The 22,159-nt window shown below is 37.9% G+C and overlaps 2 protein-coding genes across 2 annotated transcripts in view; both read right to left on the bottom strand.

The window, feature by feature from the left end:
* Window positions 1-22,159, bottom strand: part of conv (convoluted) — a 378,533-nt gene that overhangs the window by 127,020 nt on the left and 229,354 nt on the right. The window lies entirely within an intron of this gene.
* Rab14 (RAS oncogene family member Rab14) lies at window positions 5,893-16,720 on the bottom strand. Its single transcript, XM_065224776.1, has 5 exons — window positions 16,344-16,720; window positions 15,102-15,215; window positions 14,853-15,033; window positions 14,607-14,789; window positions 5,893-7,282 (listed from the first exon to the last, which is right to left on the bottom strand). The coding sequence occupies exons 2-5, from the start codon at window positions 15,205-15,207 to the stop codon at window positions 7,105-7,107; spliced, it is 648 nt and encodes a 215-aa protein (XP_065080848.1). The 5' UTR covers window positions 15,208-15,215; window positions 16,344-16,720; the 3' UTR covers window positions 5,893-7,104.

The raw sequence follows: 22,159 nt of genomic DNA, 5'->3' as shown, positions 1-22,159 counted from the left end.
ATATATATAGGAACAGACTTGAACAGACGTTCAGTTTTGGTGTTGTAACTAAAAAATTTGTATTGCTTCTCAGTAAGATACTTGAGAAGACGTTTGAATCCGTCCAAGGTTTCAGCGAATACACGGCATCCACACCGAAGACCAATTTGAAATGGAAACTTAAATTTAACGAACTTCAAAAGTTCCGTGCGAAAGAGCATGGAAATCGGAATTGGTTACCACAATAGGGGAATCTTTTCCTTTTTGACATTAAGCCGGGAATGTTTACTAGAATTTTTCCTGGATGATGGATCATTCTCATCATCCGTATGCATATTAAATTGATTGCTCAATTGAATTTCATCAGAAGAGGGATCAAGCGATTGCCCGTTTTTTTTACGCTTAGGTGCCAGGGCGGCAGAACCAAGTTTCTCCAAATCGACTTCCAAGCAGGTTACTATAAGAATACGAAGGATCGAAGAGGAATTTTCCAAGTCGATGACCAAGCAGGATTACCTTGGGTAGGGCATAAACAAGGATCGAAGAGGAATAAGAGTCAAACAAGGTAGAAATTTTACAGGTAATATTGAGCACTGAAAAGTGCTGTTTAAATTAGTTGTACACGGGAAAAAATCCGATCTCCGAAATGAGAAAAATGACTCATGATTTCATGAACACAGCGTATTTTCATGTTATGAAAATACACCATGAATAATATTCATGATATCATGAGCAACTTTTGCGTAACGCAGCAAACACTCTCAAAATCATGAATCATCCGAGTTGAAATCATGAGCTAAATTCATGGGTTTAACTTTTAACAAAAAATGCAAAAAGAATAAAATAAAGCATCAGACTGGATTCGAACCAAGAACCTTGAGATCATTAAACCCATACTTTGACTATCAGTACTTGTATAAGATAGAAGACAAAAGGCGTATAAGAGATACCTATGTAGTGCGGTTTATGAACACGGTTTGCCAAGTACATGTAACGCTTTTAGCGGTCTTGATTCCACTGCATTATGAAATCATGAATTTCCATGACGAAATCATGAATCATTGTTACGATTTCATGAGATGGCAAGTTTTTCGTTTCAAGATTTTTTAATCATGAAAATGGAATCGGATTTACATAGTTGAAGATGCTAATTTCAAATAACAGACTGTAGTGGTAATTTTTATACGATAGATGGAGTATGTCCTCGTCCGTGTCCGTGTCCCCTCGAGATCGTCAAGTCGACGATGACAGGAGCACATATCGTGATAGGGGTAAACAATAGTTGCAATTTCCAAACCTACGACTGGATGCCTTCCTTCAAATAACAACTGAAGTGCGGTAAAAAATCGGTAGAACTGTTTCAAACACACCGTTGGTATTTGAGCGGTCGGTTTTGATCTCTTTTTGCCAGTGGTGGCGGGGGGGGGGGGTCAACCCTCACCATCCCTCTCCAAAGGGGGAGTTTGGTAAAGAGAGATGAAAAAACCGATTTGTACCTTCCTTAAAAGTTGTCCTAGCTCGCTATTCTAATATATATATGCAATTTTCACACTGCCGTACTCTAACGGAACTATCAACTCTATGCTTTCATCTACTCCATCTATCGTATAAAAATTACCACTACAGTCTGTTATTTGAAATTAGCATCTTCAACTATGTAAATCGTTGACTTCACGCAGAAGTAATACTAAAACATATAGTCAAAGAATCGGATTTGTTTCCGTGTAGCTTTAGGTAGCAGTAACACTTCCTTGAGCAAAAAGCAAATAGAACCGAACGACAAGAGAACACGATGCGGACTGAGTGTTATTTTAATATTATACAACAATAACAGTAAATTTTACCACTATTTGGCATCTTAAAAATGCCAATAAGATGTCATTTTCCGAAATGACATTTCGCAAAATGTGATGCTTCCCGTAAAGTAATTTGCCGAAATACCAATTCCCGGAATGATACGTTTACCAGAATTTATTTTCCCCGTATGAGCCATATTATTCAAAGCTGGAAACATTCACTTCTTTATAAAAGTATTCAAAGAATGGAATATTCCCTTCTATAGTTAAAACGAAAATGTTTTCTTCGTTGTTAAACTACTTAAAGCAGGAAATGTTCCATTGTTTATCAAAATAATATACCGAAAAATGGTTTGCCGGAAAACGGTATATTCCAGAAGATTGCATTTCGAGAAATGAACCATTCTGAGGAATATTCTGATTAAAGCAGTTTATTAATATGAACGAATCAATCCCAAATGTCGCGCAGCATACATTTAAAATGTCGTAAAGTTACGGATTTTCGCTTTCCGGTCTTTGGTCGGAGGATTTCGAGTCAAAAATTCAATTTTTATTGCTATTCGACCTGGAACTGCTCAATACATAAATAATAAAAACTCTATTTCGTGACACTTCCAATTTGCATCCCAGTATATTCCACAAATACATAGCCACAGTGATGGCAAAATCATCAATCAAATGATATTTTTCCCCTCTCATACGCTCTCAATATCACGCGTGATATTGGAACAAAATATCATGCTTGATATTGATTTTACGAGCTCCTATTGCGAGACTATTCACAACATGTAAAGTTGAAGCTGAGAGTTGACTTGACGCAAAAATGATTCCGTTGCAAGCAACTCGTTTTCTTAGAGAGAGAAGGTATAATATAATGCTATCTCTTTTTTCTCTTCTCAGATGGCAGACACGAAGCGACTGCTGCCAGTTGTTATGGAAGTTTCGGTTCATGAAACTCAAACTCACCACAGTTTGGTGAGATTTCCAGCTGGTGAGTTTTGTTAGCTTGATATTTCGAGCTGCGATATCACAGCTTGCAAAATCAACCGCAGTTGTTTGCTTGTTGATTTTTATCTGAAAAAAACAAGCGTGATCTTGTGCATTGGTGAGATTTGGTTTTTTTTCTGAACACTGGTCCTACACAGAGAAAAAAATACTCTCAATTTAAGAGCTTTTTATTTAATTTTGGGTAATTTTAAGTTTTGCATCCCACTCTCACTTTTTGTTGTTGTCAAAAACGGAACGAGGGAATCGATTTTCTCATGACTATCGTTCAATAAGCTACTAGTAAGTATATGAGATGTTCTCAAATTTGAGTCAATTGAACTTAATTTTGGGTAGAATATACTCACGAGTAAGTAATTATTTTTGCCGTAGTCAAATGTAAACTACTATAAGCAGTTTACTGAAAATTAGCTTATTGAACGGAACATGGGAGATGAATGAAAAGAACTTAATTTTGGGTAATTTTTCGGTTCCATGTACATAACAAAAATTAAGTAAAAAGTGTGGAAAGCCCTTGCAACACCGACAAACCGACATGAATGATCATACAAAGTATCATCAAATTTCTGATCAAAGCATAAAACTGACATCTGCCGCCGTGTTCGCGAAAAATGTGTATCCTAGCCACGAACACACATACTAAATGTATGATTTGGTTCGTGTCTAATCTATTCCTGGCAAATTATTTTAATCTAGATAACAAATTTCTATGGTTTTGACAGATGAGATCGCTGCACATTTGAATCCGCCGTTATGGATTCTCGATCAAGAGTTAAGTTTTAGCACAGACAAACAGACATAACACTAGCAAGTTGTTCATCGAACAAGTATTTAACGGTCAATATAAAAGTGTCGTAGTTGGTAGTACCGCCACGCGTGGCGCGCATAGTCAATTTCCTTGCGTTTGACGTTTACACACTACCGCCATCTGTTCAGTGTACTACCCACCGCAGTGTACTCAACAGATGGCGGTAATGTTTTAGCGACGATGTTTTACAATGAGAAATATTCAATGTGTTATGTCTGTTTGTCTGTGGTTTTAGTTTCATGTCGGTTTGTCGGTGCTTGCAAGGCACAGTGATTTAAGCACCGACAAACCGACATAACACTTAATTCTGACTTATGCCCAAAAATCGTTAACGGCTGATTTAAATGTGCAGTGATCCGAACTTTCAAAACCATAGGACTTTTTTTTATCTAGATAAAAATAATTTGTCCAGAATAGATCAGACACGAACCAATTCATAACTTTTGTATGCGGTTTCATGGCTTAGCTAAATATTTCCCGCAAACACGGAGCCAGATGACAGTAGTGTGCTTTGGTCAGAATTTTTATTGTTTTTGCTATGGTCATTCATGTCGGTTTGTCGATGATTTAAGACCCTGAAACCGTGCGTTTTTTATGTTGGATTTGTAAAGGAGATTTCAAAAGAGTTCGTGTTTCAAATAAAAACTAACGCAGTATGAAATTTAAATTTCTTGATACTGTCATAGTCATATTTTAGCTTTCACCGGCAAGGACTAAAGCGGCCGACCCTGAGACAATGAACAATGATCAACCGGTAGGAGAGTTATTTATAGGATTTGCTGAAATTTACTTATGTATGGCAGCTGATAGCTGAAGCTGATAGCACATCATAGCTTCACAATAACAGCCGCTTCCGGAGCAATTCCTTCCAATAATAGATATTTGGATAAAAAATCGTTTTTCACCACGCTGTAAATGCATCGCGTATGTCAGTCACACAATAACAACAAAAAGCAAGGATGAGTCCAAAAACTAACGGTGGGTTGCTGCGCTTCTGTACGAAAGATGTTTTTCAAACGCTGAAGCAAGCGATGTTCGAACGCAAACATTGCACTCATGCTGGGGTGCAAGATCATTTTCCTGAGTGCATGCGTGAACATAGAGTGAATGTTCAGGTAAGCGCAAAAGCCTGCTTGCACATCAGCGCTATGCTGCATCTTGAAGACTGGTTTGGATGCGAGTCATGGATTCATTTGCGTGATGTCAAGACTTATGTGTTTAACGGCGCCGGTGGTGTAGTGGTAAGCGTGATTGCCTCTCACCCCAGCAGGCCTGGGTTCAATCCCAGTCGGCGCCGCCGGGATGTTCTGAGGCATAACATCTCTGATCACGCCTTCCTTCGGATGGGAAGTAAAGCCGTTGGTCCCCGGTTCATGAGTTGATGGATCGATAGGTAGGGTCCAGGTGTGGCGCGCATAGTCAATTTCCTTGCGTTTGACGTTTACACACTACCGCCATCTGTTCAGTGTACTACCCACCGCAGTGTACTCAACAGATGGCGGTAATGTTTTAGCGACGATGTTTTACAATGAGAAATATTCAATGTGTTATGTCTGTTTGTCTGTGGTTTTAGTTTCATGTCGGTTTGTCGGTGCTTGCAAGGCACAGTGATTTAAGCACCGACAAACCGACATAACACTTAATTCTGACTTATGCCCAAAAATCGTTAACGGCTGATTTAAATGTGCAGTGATCCGAACTTTCAAAACCATAGGACTTTTTTTTATCTAGATAAAAATAATTTGTCCAGAATAGATCAGACACGAACCAATTCATAACTTTTGTATGCGGATTCATGGCTTAGCTAAATATTTCCCGCAAACACGGAGCCAGATGACAGTAGTGTGCTTTGGTCAGAATTTTTATTGTTTTTGCTATGGTCATTCATGTCGGTTTGTCGATGATTTAAGACCCTGAAACCGTGCGTTTTTTATGTTGGATTTGTAAAGAAGATTTCAAAAGAGTTCGTGTTTCAAATAAAAACTAACGCAGTATGAAATTTAAATTTCTTGATACTGTCATAGTCATATTTTAGCTTTCACCGGCAAGGACTAAAGCGGCCGACCCTGAGACAATGAACAAAGCGCACCGAAACATTCGATTGCGTGATCCACAGAGGGAGGTACAACGGCGACAACAATTTAGTTTGGAGCGAACTGTGGAAGTTTGTGCAATTTTCTAACTGCGTGAAATTACGGCACTCCACGGTAGTTTTACGTTAAAAAAAGATGAAGCGAGAAGGCGTGGAAAACCCTTACAAGGATGTGATATTTCACTAAGGGTAGAAACAAAATGCTCATCCGGTTATGTGATAGAATCTAAATGTCAGTTTCGTAGTTTTATTCAAGACTATCGTTTAATATTTTCTTTTCCCTCTAAAATTACATGCTCACTGTTGCCTTTTATCATCACGTCCAAGGCATTTTTAGCCTTCTTCCTTTCGATTTAGGTTAATACTTTAGATGAATTTCATTACCTTTTTGATCAGGGTTTTCTTTTATTTTTAGTTACAATTTGCATCAAACTTTATCATAGATTTGTTTTCATTCCGACGGTGTAGGCTTTGGATTGCGGCGATTCCCGCTGCAATCAATTTAGGTAAAATGGAATAGTTGCGGGAAGTCGCACCTTAAAATTTAGGGAATTCAATTTGGGTGATGTAAAATCGTAGATTCGGATATTGTTTAACATATATTTTGTACTAGAAAATGATGGACGCTTCCAATATTATGGTTGGAGGTGGCTGGTTTGAAAATATCTGCACAGAGCTTGACTTAAAACGTGCTAAATAAAATTTTCGAGCAGAAACACAAGCAGGATCTCCAATTCTGAGATGGGGTCACTAAATTGTTCTTTCCGTAAATATATTTTCATCGATATTACCCTCTCTTGCGAGATTTTGATTATATATCTACAAAAATGTGTTTATTGTTCGGCTACATTATGGGTCCAATCATATACTTTTTGCTTTATAATAAACATTTCGGTAATATTGTTACCTTAAGGTGTTTAGTAATAATATGGATGTATTATACACGTACTACGGTTAGAATTGCATGCTGCGCTGCAAATTGAAATTAAAATATCTAACAAATATTTATCGGAAATCATAAAATCTTTCTCGTTACAAGTCATTGTAAATAACAGTGATTGCTCAAAAAACTCGAACTAAATCAACAACAAATAAACATTTCGGAACCGTTCAATAACCTTTACCAGCTTAATTATACTACAAGGATTTGTTCTCCGTTTTACATGACTTTCGGTTATTATAATTTTTTAATTACAAACTTTCGCGCTACTGATAGAATTATAGATTTGTTTCCAATCCGGACTCACTTTGGCAAAACTACAATGGTGCTTACTACAGCAGAGAATCGAACAATATAGGTACTTCCTATATCTCTCCCAAAGACTGTTCCGTTCTGTTCTGTTTCCACGCATACCATTTCCAAACGTTTACAATTTTCCTCTTGTTTGGGACAAACTAGACACCACTAGGCGGGGCCAGAACGATTAACACGAACAGTTGTCCTTATTATTCTGCGCATCACTGCTCAGCGAGGTTCGTCCCGGTTGGGCTGCTTTATGCTGTACACCCGATTCGGACGAATTCAGGTCCAGTCGACCATCCTGAATGCTTTGGTAAATCTTACGGGCCGTTTCCAGAAATGCTTCCTCCACGTTTTGGCCGCTGCGGATTGTTTTGAAATGAGGAATGAACGATTGAAGCTAAGTTGGCTACGATTTATGATAGAAGAATTTCACATGATGATTTTTTCCCATTAGTACGTCAGAGTTCTCTTCTAAAGTTGGCAAAACGATTGGACAAGTAATTTTCTTGGGCAGTGGTTACATTCCATAGCTCCAAATGTTTCTTCGAGAGTGTAGTTCAGTCGTCACGAAACATAGACGGCGTTGAGCTTGAGTTTCAATTTCTTCAGTGCACGTTCATTGAAGGCGCGTGTTACCTTTCGAACTCAGGTGTACTCTGCACATCGAACGTGATACTTCGTACATGCACGCAAGTGTGAACATTGAGGCTTGCTATGTTGCAACAGAAAGGGCAGCTGAAAGCGATGAACGCCTCTTACACGCCATTAGCCTACACATCTTTCAGAGTAATGACAGACGAGAGGTGAACATCACAGTCTGATACACTCAAAGTTCATGGTTCGAGCTTGAATTGTTCCGTTTTATAATTATTTTTAATATCATTCATTCTTTCCAACGCCAACGCCTGTTTGCTGCACTTGAATACGAACGATGTTTTTTAAACGCTGAAGCAAACTATGTGCGGACATAAACGTTGTTGAGGGGTGTGTATTAAAGCCCTACAGTAAAAGTATGGACGTCTGTCAAAAGTTGTTCCAATCAAACCGTCAAAATGCACCGCTTTGCTCGATTGGAACAGCTTTTTTCAGTTTTGTGGTGACAGTCGTCCATACTTTTACTGTAGGGCTTTAGTGTGTATGAGAGAATACATCGACAGTGAGCATGCATAAGGACGTAAACGCGATGATCGATTCTCTTCGTCGATTTTCTCTTTTGTTAATAACTCGCTAAATTAACGTTTTTCGGTGCGTTTGCTGTTGCTTTTGATAGCCAATACAACCTGTTACAACTCTGCATGGAACAAATTCTAGAAAATTGTTTCGCTTAGCTGTAGCAATGCAAAGAGAAAATCGATGAAGAGAATCGATCTTCGCGTATACGCCCTTTTGCATGCTCACTGTCGACTTATGTAATGCAAATCAGTGAAGTTGGTGAAGTGGTCGAGACTAGGGTACTGATGCATGGTCAATATCGTTGTCGTTTTTTGATTTTGTTACTAAAGAATCCGATTTTGACTGACAAATGGGTGTGCCTTTAGAAGGTGCTCTAACTCTTCGAAGGGACATTTCTATTAAAATCGGTTCCTTGCTATGAAAACAAGAATAACCGCGAATGCTTCATCATTTCTCAATAGTAATGAAGTAAAACGATATGCAGGTGGAACAAAAAGTGGGGAGGGCCTTACATGATAAGTATCGAACGATGCATGAAATAAGAGGGTGGTTTACAACTCCCCCACCCCCGGACAAGTCACGAATGACCCAAGAGTGTTAAAGTGAACATAATAAAAAAAAATCATATAACCAACCGGTAGGAGAGTTATTTATAGGATTTGCTGAAATTTACTTATGGCCAGAGCTGGTAAATATCACGGCCGTCATATGACAATGAGAAAACAGGTCCTCTCACTATCACGAGTCGAAACTACCTATCATTGGATTTCTTGTCATTTTCCAATGATCAAACACTCATGAGAATAATTCTTATGCGGTTTTGACATCAACATTTATAACTGATTTAGATGAGTTTAATCAAGCAACCGTATGTAATCGGTAGAGTGAATATATAATTAAGATTTCCTCGGTGGTAGTTACATTAATAGCAATAAATGAGCTAGTAATTACGATGATCACGTTCTATCATGACAAAAATTTCGATGAGATTTTGAAGAAAATCTCTATCATCGTTTTCTCATCCGATGATAGTGACAGAAGTATCTATGTAAATATCGCATGAGATCTTTCATTGAAAATGACATTTGCCAGCCCTGCTTATGGCAGCTGATAGCTGAAGCTGATAGCACATCATAGCTTCACAATAACAGCCGCTTCCGGAGCAATTCCTTCCAATAATAGATATTTGGATAAAAATTCGTTTTTCACCACGCTGTAAATGCATCGCGTATGTCAGTCACACAATAACAACAAAAAGCAAGGATGAGTCCAAAAACTAACGGTGGATTGCTGCGCTTCTGTACGAACGATGTTTTTCAAACGCTGAAGCAAGCGATGTTCGAACGCAAACATTGCACTCATGCTGGGGTGCAAGATCATTTTCCTGAGTGCATGCGTGAACATAGAGTGAATGTTCAGGTAAGCGCAAAAGCCTGCTTGCATCTTGAAGACTGGTTTGGATGCAAGTCGTGGATTCATTTGCGTGAGGTCAAGACTTATGTCCACCCGAATAAAAATGTTATGGTTAGATTGCTTAACGACGTGTTCGGGGTATCATCCAACCCATTTGTAGAATAATTCAATCATTTGAGTTATCATTCGTTTATGGTATTTATTTTATTAGGACAACCACTACTTGCTAGGCGCACATCTCTACAGAATAAACCTCGTTGACAGCAATATATGTAGGTGCAGAACCGGTTATGATGACATCGATCACGCAGTTTGGCATTGCCCGGGTAATGACGGCTCCAGAGCACGACTATTAGACACCCTAGTGGCCCGAGGTAGACAACCCTTCCGTGAAGTAAGAGATGTATTGGGAACCCGTGATCTTCCCTACATGCAGGCAATCTACGAATTCCTTTGTTTGTCTAGAATTTGATGTGACCATCCCCTCCTTCCCACACATTTTCCAGCTATTGTGTCCCAGTCTTATTATCCACCTGTTTCTGTGCTACTTGCCCCTGCCCAGCCAGCATTTGGTCAACCGTTCGAGAGTAGTACCAACAATCAATACGAAACTAACGATTTGAAATTGGCTCACTACTTGACTAGCTTATTGGTCCCAAGCAAACGATTAACGTACCCCATTCTAATCGAAATTCTACTACTACACAATGTTTGTTTTGATTCGCTATGAAAGTTTGACAGATAAAATGAGGGGTTAGTGGATTTTCCTATGTTTCGAGGGGTGAATCGACTAGCTTGGGACCGAAGAGAGTAGCAGAGCTGAGCCAAAAAGTTGAGCCCGTTATTTCGGGACCTTCTAGTCTTAGAGTTACCTCTATGGTAGTACCTGAAGAAGGCTTCAGAAACGTGTTTCCTACCTCGCTCCTTCCAATCGAAATTGTTACCCATTAATCTCGAGCCCGCCACGAGTGGTACCCAATACTTACCTAGATCTACTGCTGTTTTAAAATGTTAATTAAAAAATTACGGATTGTTGGCTCCGCAAAGTGTCACACACGACTGAGCCTAGTAAACAAACGAACTAGTTAAAAAAAAAAGATGGGTTGTCCCGAAAGAGCAATCCATCCCTGCCTGGTACTTACATAATCTTCAATATTTTTGTGATCGCTCACACCCGATTTATTACCACCGACAAACCGATATGAATGACCATTGACCATAGCACAAACTATAAAATTTCTGACCAAAGCACACTACTGACAGCTAGCTCTGTGTTCGCGGGAAATATTTAGCTAAGCCATGAACACGCATGCAAAAGTTATGAATTGGTTCGTGTCTGATCTATTCTGGACAAATTATTTTTATCTAGTTAAAAAAATTCCAATGGTTTTGACAGTTCGGATCACTGCACATTTAAATCGGCCGTTTACGATTTTCGGGCATAAGTCAGAATTAAGTGTCAGAGACAGCACATTACAGAGAAACAGTAATAGGGGAAATGGCTCTAATGTTGACCTGTGGATCTAAGATTGGGCCCATCGCTAAAAATCTGCTCTTTATCAATTTTATCTAGATGAACGCGTCATTGGGACGGTACTAATGGATATTTTTGGTCGCTATTGAAAATTTAGTCGATTGCTGAATTTATGTATGGGCCCAAATTAGGGGCATTTAGGCCGACATTACATTCCTTTTCCCTAGTACGAACAAGTGGTGGTATCTATCGATTGATACGGTTGATATTTTCTACTTATGGTCAAGGCGGTAATGTGGTGTTAACATTTGTGCTGATTTGCTAGCGCTAGTGTACTATCACTGTATTAAAAATTAGCCAGCATAATGTAAACAGGGCGTCAGCATCTACCAGCATGAGCTTTCAAGAACAACTAAAATTCGAGCTAGTTGGTTGAGCTGGCTGAGCTAGTGGTTAGCATAAGTGTAATCGCTTGTCTCTCTTTCTCCCGTCGCTAGCATTCTTTCAAGCTTCGGTGAAGCGGACGAGTGAAAGTGCGCTTGACTTTGATAGTTTCTTTCAAGAAACACATCAACAGAGGTCTCATGACGTATATGACGGAAAATGAAAATATTTATTTAAAGCATTTCTCTTCGCATTTCTCCCGTGAAAACACTTGAAGATTACACGTAATATGTTTAATTTACCTTCCATCTACAAATTTAACTAAAATAAAGTAACGAAAACGGGACATAACGCATATTAAACAAATTGAAAGAGCGGCGATAGAGTGTGGGTGAAAGGGATTGAAAATCATAAGGAGGTTTCGTTTCACTCGATAATCGACGTTACTTTCATTGAAAGTGATGAGCAAAGCAACGACGAAAAAATCCACAGACAGCCTTTCGTTCTAAGCGTGATTCTTTTTCATTATCGTTTCGTGTTGATGGTCTAGCTGGTTGTTATAGAAATGATGCGTTGACACGTTGTATAAAAGAGGCAAAACTCGAGTTCATCTTAGAGCTTCGAAAATGTGGAGCCCTGGCTGGGACAGAACAGGAGGATGGTAAATGTGCGCTCAATATTTTCGCTAATGATTTTATTTTTCAACCCTCATGTGATTTGACGCTTTGTGCTAAAAATGATTCAACAACATGGAAGAAGCGTTTTACCAACACTTTCACAGTTTAAGCCGATGACAAAGACTGACAGCAAGACATGATGGTAGTGTAGCCTGGCAAAGGTCACCAAGATACATACATGGATCCGGATAGTCATGATAGCAAAGTGAACAGAGGCCCGTTTGTCGAGTCTCTGTTCACCATTGAGATGTACCTGAATAAAAATTGTTGCATCACGTCAGCTAAAGCTAAAGCTAAAGTGTGGCAGCCAGACCAACGATGTATGGCGATCATAAGGTAAGGTAAGATAGCATACAGAAACCCCCATTTTTGCTCACAGAAGCGAAGAAGAAATCCAAGCTGGCAACGAAATAATGCCAATGAATGGAACATTAGCAAATTGATATTTTTCTGCTCTCATACGCTCTCAATATCACGCGTGATATTGGAGCAAAATATCATGCTTGATATTGATTTTACAAGCTTATTTGATATTGCGAGACTATTCACAATAGGTAAAGTTGAAGCTGAGAGTTGACTTGGCGCAAAAATGATTCCGTTACAACTCGTTTTCTTAGGCTGGGTTTAGACAAGGCAAGTCAATTGATCAAGTCAGTTGAATTCAACTGACTTGAACGCGTATTGAACGTGTAACCTATGCCATTCAACTGACTTGATCAACACACTTGAATTGAAAAAAGTTGAACCAGGCTTAAATTTTCAAGCCAATTGAATTCAATTGAGTTGATCATTTGACTTGCCTAGTCTAAACCCAGCTTAAGATAATAATGCTATCTCTTTTTTATCTTCACATATGGCAAACACCAAGAGACTGCTGCCAGTTTCGGTTCATCGAAGTTTCGGTTCATGAAACTCAAACTCACCACAGTTTGGTGAAGTTTGCAGCTGGTGAGTTTTGTTAGCTTGATATTCCGAGCTGCGATATCACAGCTTGCAATATCAGCCGTAGTTGTTTGCTTGTTGACTTTTGTCTACGAAAATGAAGCGTGATTTTGTTCAATGCTGAGATTTAATTTTTTGATATTTTTCCAACACTGGAATGGAAACTCAGTAGCATTTCCATGGCTCGTGAATTGCAAAAATAATCCACGGAGCTACCGTGTTATACTACCAGATAAACATACGTCAAATGAATCATTAGTATAAAAACAATAAACAGTTACTACCTATAAGCTTTTTATTTAAAAAAAAATTGTTTCAGTCCACTGACCACTTAAGGAAAAGATTGATAGAATCCACAAATAGCTGCTACAATGGCTGAGTTCACTATCAACCTTGTCCTTAACAGCTTCAAGTACAATTTTCCCAAGTATTCTGCCAAACGACCATCATGCTAAACGATTGTTATGCCAAAAGACTGTATGCCAAACGGGGTATAGACCCATTGAATATCATGCATATAATTGATATGGGAAAATCAAGTGGGTTCAATCAATAAAAACAAAATTTAAAACACTACAATGCTTAGCTCCAACGCGAAGACGTAGTTGGCAAAACATACTAGCTTTAGTCATACTATAGCCAAAAAATACTAGCATTTATTTTTTAAATAGTGACCACGTGCAAATTTTCGAAGTGATTTGTGGGTAAAACATCATCAGCACAGAAATTATGAATTTCTTATAGGCCGCCCTACAGTTCGATTCTAAACCCCAAAATATGAACCTCTTCCAAAAATGGTAGAGATTGATGAAGATTTAGAGCGCCCGCAAATGATTTGAAATGTGTATACGAATTACTGTGCGTTGTGATCTACTGTTCAAGAAATCACCTTAATCATTGCTTTGGGTGATTCATTAAAAATATTCCTTTCAAGCTATGGACGTCAGAGTTCTCGAATTTATCAGAAATACCACATTGGTGACGAACCCATTACGAATAATGCGAAAACTGCTTTGGACTGAAGCATGAATATTTGATTGAGTGTAATTATAAGTTACGTGCATTCCCTACGGATAACAGCAATCAGGATAATCTCACCGCGAAGGTGGGAATTGTCTAAGATACTGACCAACTTCGATCGGGTTAGGCAAATGGAAAATCTCGACTCAAAGGATGGAGAGGCTTAAGCGATAGACAAAGTTCTATCGGATCAAAGAAATGGGAAATATCGACTCAAAGAAGGGAGCGGCCTGAGCGATTCTTCTTGTTTCAACAGGACTAAATAGTAGTCAAACAACAACAAAAATACAATAAGTTTTAAGCATTTTCCCCATGTATGCACGTATGCCACGTGATTAATTGGATATGCTTAATATGTATCGTTCTGTTGCACTTCTAGGTGCAATACATAGTAATATTCGTTCATACGTGTAAAGAACGCCATTTCAACTACAAAACTAGTCTGATTGTGGAGTGGAACAGTTCAGAGTGGAGCTCGTCCGTCTAACTTTTGCAAGAACGTCAAACACGCTGCGCTATCAAACAACGAAAATGTAAGTCTCCATGATTGGTGGGAATGTTGCCAATCGAAAAAATAAAAATATACAGTTCAGTACTCACGTCATTGCACTGGCTTCGGCAAACATAAGCCCGTTCTCGTCGGCAAACTTCTTCGCTTCCTCATATGTCACCTCGCGGGTGCTCTCTAGATCTGATTTGTTGCCGATCAAAAATATCACAGTACTTGGATTAGTCAGATTGCGGGTGTCGGTCAGCCAACTCGACAGGTGATTATAAGTAGACCTGTTTTAGAAATGGAGGAACCATTATCATTACTGAGCAGCGAAAGTCAGTGACTCTACATACCTCCGGGTAATATCATAGACCATCAGAGCACCGGCGGCTCCTCTGTAGTACGACCGAGTTACCGCTCGAAAACGTTCCTGCCCGGCGGTGTCCCATATCTGTAGCTTGATCTTCTGCTTGTCTACCTCGATGATTCTAGTGCCGAATTCAACTCCGATTGTATGCGGGCAGCTGGCCATAACTGTGTGAAAAAAATATTAGAATTTAGTATTCGATATCATGGTAGCAATAGATGGATATGATACTAACACTTTTTCTCCGTAAACTGATGCAATAGGCAACTTTTGCCTACACCCATATCTCCGATGATGATGTATTTGAAGATGTAGGAATAATTATACGGACCCGCCGACATGTTGGATACTGTAAGGGGATAGAAAATGAGCTTCATTAAAAGAGCTATGATTCTCTCGGTGTCAATAAACGCAATACATCTCTCCATAGTCCAATCGAAACCATCGATAACCCGATGAGATAACTCCTCCAGAACATACATCTTGAGTAGTCGCACTTGCAAAAAAAAAATCAATGAGCGCAACGTGTAAGGTGCAACGTATGGAACAAGTCTAAGCGAGTCCAAATTTCGCTATTACCGGCCACGCCAGGTGCAAGTAAGTTTAAAAAACAATGCCGGAACCAACAGCGATAAAAGCTAGTCGAGTAAATCAACTAGCAGTTATTTTGCGAAGGGAATTGTTAATTTTCAATCGAATCCAACATTATGCCATTGCGAATGGTGATTTAGGCACATTGCTTTGCATTCTATAAGCGCCACAATTCTAGAGCTGATAAGGCTCATAGCGAGCGGATCGTTGGGAGGAATACAAAGCAATAAGAAAGTTTTCCCACTGGCAGGTACTGTGAAAATAGTATTTGTGATAAGAGTTTGCTTATTTTCGTACTTAAACCAGTTCCACTCCTGTGCTAGACTGGTTAGACTTAAACGTAGAAAAACTTTTAAAGTATTAGAATGCCTCGTTAACTAAACATTAGGTTCATTTGTGACTTTGTGTACGAAATTCGATCGTGGTAGGATTGATGTTTAACTAGTTCAGTAGAATTCCGAGAGTGAAATAGCTTGACCATCAACAATCAATATGGTAATTGTTGGAAGTAATTATCAAAGCGAAAATAAAGTGCTAATAGTTACCTAAGGCCAATAATGTTAAATGTTAGTAGGAAAATGATACAAATAGTCATAAACTATACTAAATCAAATTCCTACAGTTGCTCCGCATATAAATTTGATGTTCGTAATCATTGTATGATCTTGATTACAAACAACAATTGAGTTACTCAATTAGTTGAACCGACACTATGGACGTGGACATGCATATAACATAATGCCCCAAACCCCCCAATAGTCTACATGCGTCACCTCCTTCTGTTGAATGAAATTATCTGTTCAGAGGAAAGTGACGACACTGAAAGCTTGAAAAACAGCACCATAGCACAAAGTGTCCACTCGGCGCAATATTCCACAAACCTTACCTTTTTTCACTACGCTTCCTACGGCAAATTAGCTCGAAACGAAGAGGTGGCGGCTTGTTCTTCGATTTTCAGTAGCCACCAGCTCAAGAAGCAAAAGGCTGATGATGGGACGGGGACAATGAATGCCACCAAATCCACCAACAGAGCACAGAAAATACGGATGGGGTCCGACTGCTGTCTCACACCATTGGAATCGCACTTTGCAGCTAAAACCTATCGCACAATGATTATTCCGCACAATCCTCCCAGCATACGGAGGCAAAATTCAGCTTTTTCCGAGATTATTGGCAAAAATAGACACACAAAAATACTGCACAATTTTTATCTCTCCCGCACTGAATACCAATATGGATGACTCAAAATTTTTGACAGTTCCCGTTTTGATTGCTGCTTCGCTGCCCTCTCGTCGCGCTTGAGTGTGTGAGAAGCGAAAGAAAGAAAACAAAACATTCAGAAGCAACACAACACAAACATAATATTCACAATGACGTCGACTCGTGCACATTGGTCTTCTGAAGACAAAAATATTTTATTTTATTTTATTTAATACATTGAAATGGAACAAAATTTGTTAAACAGATATACTGTCCATAATCGCATAGCAGTCCCATATGGAAAAAGTAGGCATTGAGAAAATGGCAGTTGAAATTATGAAGTGCGATTCCCTTGTAAATATTTGGAAAATCATATTAATATTTTTCAAGTTAAAATCCCCTGTCCAAGGATGAGGGGCTTGATGATGATTTGTCAAGTGTCGCTATGATTTTTTTTTATTTGTTAAATTCTAGTTTTTCTTCAGTTCATTGATTTGAACGGTTCAAGCGAGTTAATTTCACGGAGCCGTAAATTGTAGTTTTATAATAATTTTAATATTACCATATAATAAAATAGTAATTTTAAATTCGCTTTTGTAATGCTAAAGTAAATAGTTTGCTTTGAGTGTAAAGTTAATTTATAAGAAAGTTCTAACAGTTTTTTTGCACTTCGAAACTTGACGGGTCATCCCTCTAACATAGTAGCAGTGACAGTGTCGCATGTCCTAACAACAACTGCCTGCGACTAGTTATCGAGGGGCCGACAGGGCTGAATAAGGGTCAATACTAACAAAACTATAACACTTATACCCCGTTCACATTACAGCGTATATCACGTGATATACGCTGTCTTGCAATGAGCACTTATACACACTTAAATTTTTTCGCCGAGATTCCAACAGCCGAGTAGTTCTGCAATTTATTTTGCTGAGATTCAGTAAAATAATTACCGAGACTCAGCTAACAAATATCATTTTGCTGAGATATCAGCTAACAAACAGATATTTTGCAGATATATCAGCAAAAGTAAATGCCGAGGTAATCGGCTGTTGGGGATTTTACCGAGCTAGATTAAGTGTGTACATCTAGTTTTCACTGGAAATCCTATGTATGAGTGCTCATTGCAAGAAAGTCTATATTACGTGATATACGCTGTAATGTGAACGGGGTATAACATGACCCCGAAACTAATACCCCGTTCACATCACAGCGTATATCACGTGATATACGCTGTCTTGCAGTGAGCACTCATACATCTAGTTTTCACTGGAAATCCTATATATGAGTGTTCATTGCAAGGCAGCCTATATTACGTGATATAGGCTGTAATGTGAACGGGGTATAATACCCTGGACAGACTATGGCTTATATCATGTAATATAGGCTGTCTTGCAATGAGCAATCATACATAGGATTTCCAGTGAAAACTAGATGTATGAGTGCTCATTGCAAGACAGCCTATATTACATGCTATACACACTTAATCTAGCTCGGTAAAATCTCCAACAACCGATTACTTCGGCATTCACTTTTGCTGATATCTCTGCAAAATATCTGTTTGTTAGCTGATATCCCAGCAAAATGTTATTTGTTAGCTGAGACTCAGCAATTGTTTGACTGAATCTCAGCAAAATAAATTGCAAAATTACTCGGCTGTTGGAATCTCGGCGAAAAAATTTAAGTGTGTATGCCATAGTCTGTAAGGGGTATAACTCATGTTACCCGCCAGGTTACCCGCTTCAGTCACGCTTAAGAAATTCATATATGTTGTTCATAAGTCGACCCTAATAAAAAATAACCATAAACGAACGATAACCCAAATCTTTGAATTATTCCACAAATGGTTTGGATGATACCCAGAACACGTCGTTAAGCAAATTAACCATACAATTTTTATTAGGGGAGTCTTATACCCCGTACAGACTATGACTAGTTTTTACTGGAAATCCTATGTATGAGTGCTCATTGCAAGACAGCTTATATTACATGATATAAGCCATAGTCTGTCCGGGGTATTAGAAATTCTAAGGTCTATTTGCCTCAGTGTGTGCCATGGTGGGTATATCATGGTGATACAGCTTTATCACTATATACGCGAGGAGGTCGCGGGGGGGGGGAGGGAGGAGAGTGGTTTTAGAGCAAATTGTAAACAAACTTGGTCGCTGTCCCATACAAAAATCCAACATGGTTGAATCCCGTTGAATCATGAATTTGACACATTAGAACACCTATATGTAGTCACCTTGGTCTGTGTCATAAAAAGGGAGAACATTGACTCTGTGTTTTCCACTGAACCAAATCACCCTCAATTTATAGAATGAAACATCATTCAGTTTCAATGTTTCTGAAAACCGTATGACAAAATCTGTTGGATGATTTTCTATTCGGAAACGTGTGATACTCTTTTGATTGGTGAACGAATATTGACATGTTTTGACGTAGGACTACGTCTTTGATTTCTATATGGGGGTACACTTTGTGAAAACCGAAAATGGAACATGTAACAAATAAAGAAAGATTTTGAACGTTAATAACTCAGCTGCCCCTGGTCCAATTTCAATAAGTTTATCACTAATCGAATCGTATTGGTATCTCGGTATTGGTATCTGGTATCGAATGGTATTTTGGACAATCGTACAGTATGTGCCATAGGTTCTCTGTCACGTCACATTGGTCACAACGATCATTTGGAATCAGTTTCCATGTAGGTAGTCTGCCCTTTGTTGTCATGTGTCCCCAATGAGCTGGATTACCGAGGTGAAGCAATCACTCACACAACCACTGTACGATACACGCAAGTAGTGACGTCACTACTTGCGTTTACGTTGATTTTTTGGTTTACTAATACAACCCTATTTCACGATCTGCGTCACCTCTCTCTGTACCTCATTGATGTGTCCCCACACTGAAACAAATCGACATGTACCGTTTACTGGATCTATCTTATAACATAGCAATGTCAGCAGATTTATTCATTCTACGTGATGATTGATAGATTCCATTGGATTATCACTTTAAAACTATGACTGCGATATGGAATGATTTCTATCGTAATTTCACATACTTTGTACTTGATAATACTTTGCTTCGAACGTGGTTAGCGATAGGTAAAAAGTATATGAATATTGTCTGATATATTTCATGGTGAAAAATTGTTGATATGTCATGTTGATATATGTGGGAACAGACATCTAGAAACTAATGGAAAATCATATAAGTTTGCATTATGAGAAAATTCAGTACAATATACCTGTTTTCATGATGAATATTGCTCACTAAAAGATATATCTTATAAGATAATCATGTATATTTTTTTGAATTGCTTTTAACGATTTTTGAAGTTTGTTGATATGTCGCGTGTAAACAGATATGTAGAAACTATTGGACTGTCATTTAACTTTGCAGTATAGGAAAACATGTATATCTCATATCTCATTAGAATAGCTTCCTTTGATTTTTTAGGTTTAAAGATTGTAAACAGATTTATCCCAATCATTATATAGTCATATAGATTTGCCTTTTAAGAAATCCAACAGCAAACATTTGTTTTGGCATGTTTTTCTGGGATGAATATCGCTCAAAATAAAATACATCTCACATGATTGCTCTTCATAAATTATTGAAACAATTTTCAACGATGTTATCGTACACTCATTAAAATGATTAGTTGATATTGTAAATATTGCTAACAACAATGATACTGTATTGAATAATCTTTGTTTGTTATTGTTTCATAAGATAAGGGGTTCCGGAAAAGAATGTATTGAGATTGAAAAAACAATTATTCTACTGCAATATTTACTTTGCTGTGATTCTAATTGTAAGCCTTCTACACGGCTAATTCAGATTCCAGCCCTAGTACTCGAACTTCATGAACCAGTTCCATCAACTCATATAATTTAGTCGTTTTTTTATTGCACACAGGCGCATTAAGAAAGATTTGAACAAACGACACCACCGAAACGGAACATAAATTTGTCAGTGCTATTTGTCTTCACTCTAGCAAAACGAGCATAAAGTTGCACTACATTCCATGTCGGGAGAGCTGTTCTTATTTCATGCTAATTGAACGAGTTCAATCTTGAAGTCAGCCGTGTCCCAGTGGAATCGAGCGCAGAAACCGAAAGCATCACACCTCAACAGTTCTTGATCGAATCCAAAATCAGCTACAATAAAAAAAAAAGACACAACTGTGAAAGTTCCCACTGCCTGATGTTTATTTTTCGATTTATTTTTAGAAATCGATTAAATATATGTGTCAAAAGAAGAAGTAAATTTCATGTGATTTTCACATAAACTTTACTTCGATTGATTTATGACACATATATTATATTGTGGTGAAACGTAAAGCTTATGCTTATGGGTTTCAAATCCATTTCAGTTAATTATTATAATTTAACTGATTTTCATTTATCATATGACGATCATATAAAAGTTACCAAATTATCAGCATTGTAAATGTATCAGATATTCATATAGAATTTACCTGACACATTTTCAATCATATCATTTTCAATGGATTATCTTATAGCGCAAATTTATTAGACTTCCACATAACAAGAATATGTCAAATTGGTTCAGTGCACCTGATGCGTGATAACATGATGGTGTCTAAAGTTTCAAAGCTCATTTTTTTAAACCAGGGTGACAAAGAAGTTTGTTTAGCATGTTCAAACTGAAATTTGCCTTTTTCAGATGAAATTTGTGAGTATTGATCTTGCCAGATGCTTTCTGTTTCTTTCTTAAGAATATTAATCAAATCTTGTAAGGTAAAATTAAACTGTTCTATAGTGTTTCGAGTTGTTTCAAGCTTGACCGCATGATCCGCTCTGTCATTACCGACTAAATCTATGTGGCCAGGAATCCTCTGCATATATACTGTTTCTATCGATGATTTCTCAACTATATTTATTAGCTGTTTGATCAAATAATTTTCGTTTTGATTGGGGTTGTTAATTAATGTGCAAGCACACTTCGAATCTGTGAAAATAGCTAATTTCTTTATATTTTTGGTTTCCGCGTATTCTATTGCTTTGATTATTGCTACTATTTCAGTATTCATAATTGTAAAACCTGTTTTTAATCTTTGGCTAAAGGATATTTTTTCTTGAGAATCATATAACCAATACCTGGAATGGAATTTAATAATGAGCCATCTGTATACAGCTGATAAGTGTTTTTGTACTTTGTCTGGATTAGATCTGTAATTATTTGTATTTGGGTTGATGTTGAAAAAAATTATTTTGTTTAGGTTATCTATTGCACCATTAATCTTGAGTTTATTTCCTAATGTAAGTTCACTTATTATTTCTATATTGTCAGCTAGTTGAAAGAAGTGGAAATTATTAATTGAAGCGATCTTTTCTATGAAAGATGTATGTCTAGGTAGATAGTTAAGTTGCATTAATTCTGAAAGATTTTTTACTATTGGACTATTTTTAAAGTATAATGTGTTCGTTAATTCTTTCAGAGCTAAGATTTCTGCTCTTAGCTTTAATGGTA

The sequence above is a fragment of the Ochlerotatus camptorhynchus genome, unplaced genomic scaffold (genome assembly GCF_037179485.1).
Source record: "Ochlerotatus camptorhynchus isolate MF236.1 unplaced genomic scaffold, CSIRO-AGI_Acam_v1.1 ptg000215l, whole genome shotgun sequence".
Classification (NCBI taxonomy): domain Eukaryota; kingdom Metazoa; phylum Arthropoda; class Insecta; order Diptera; family Culicidae; genus Ochlerotatus; species Ochlerotatus camptorhynchus.
The sequence above is the reverse complement of the archived record's forward strand: the minus strand, read 5'-3'. Positions and strand labels throughout refer to the sequence as shown.

Bases quoted from the DNA above. Each gene is read 5' to 3' on its own strand.
- Rab14 (XM_065224776.1), bottom strand. From the start codon at position 15,207: ATGTCGGCGGGTCCGTATAATTATTCCTACATCTTCAAATACATCATC. The intron at 14,790-14,852 runs GTATGTAGAGTC...TTTCTAAAACAG, and splicing joins GTCTATGATATTACCCGGAG to GTCTACTTATAATCACCTGT. The intron at 7,283-14,606 runs GTGAGTACTGAA...AACAATCCGCAG, and splicing joins GCCGAAGCCAGTGCAATGAC to CGGCCAAAACGTGGAGGAAG.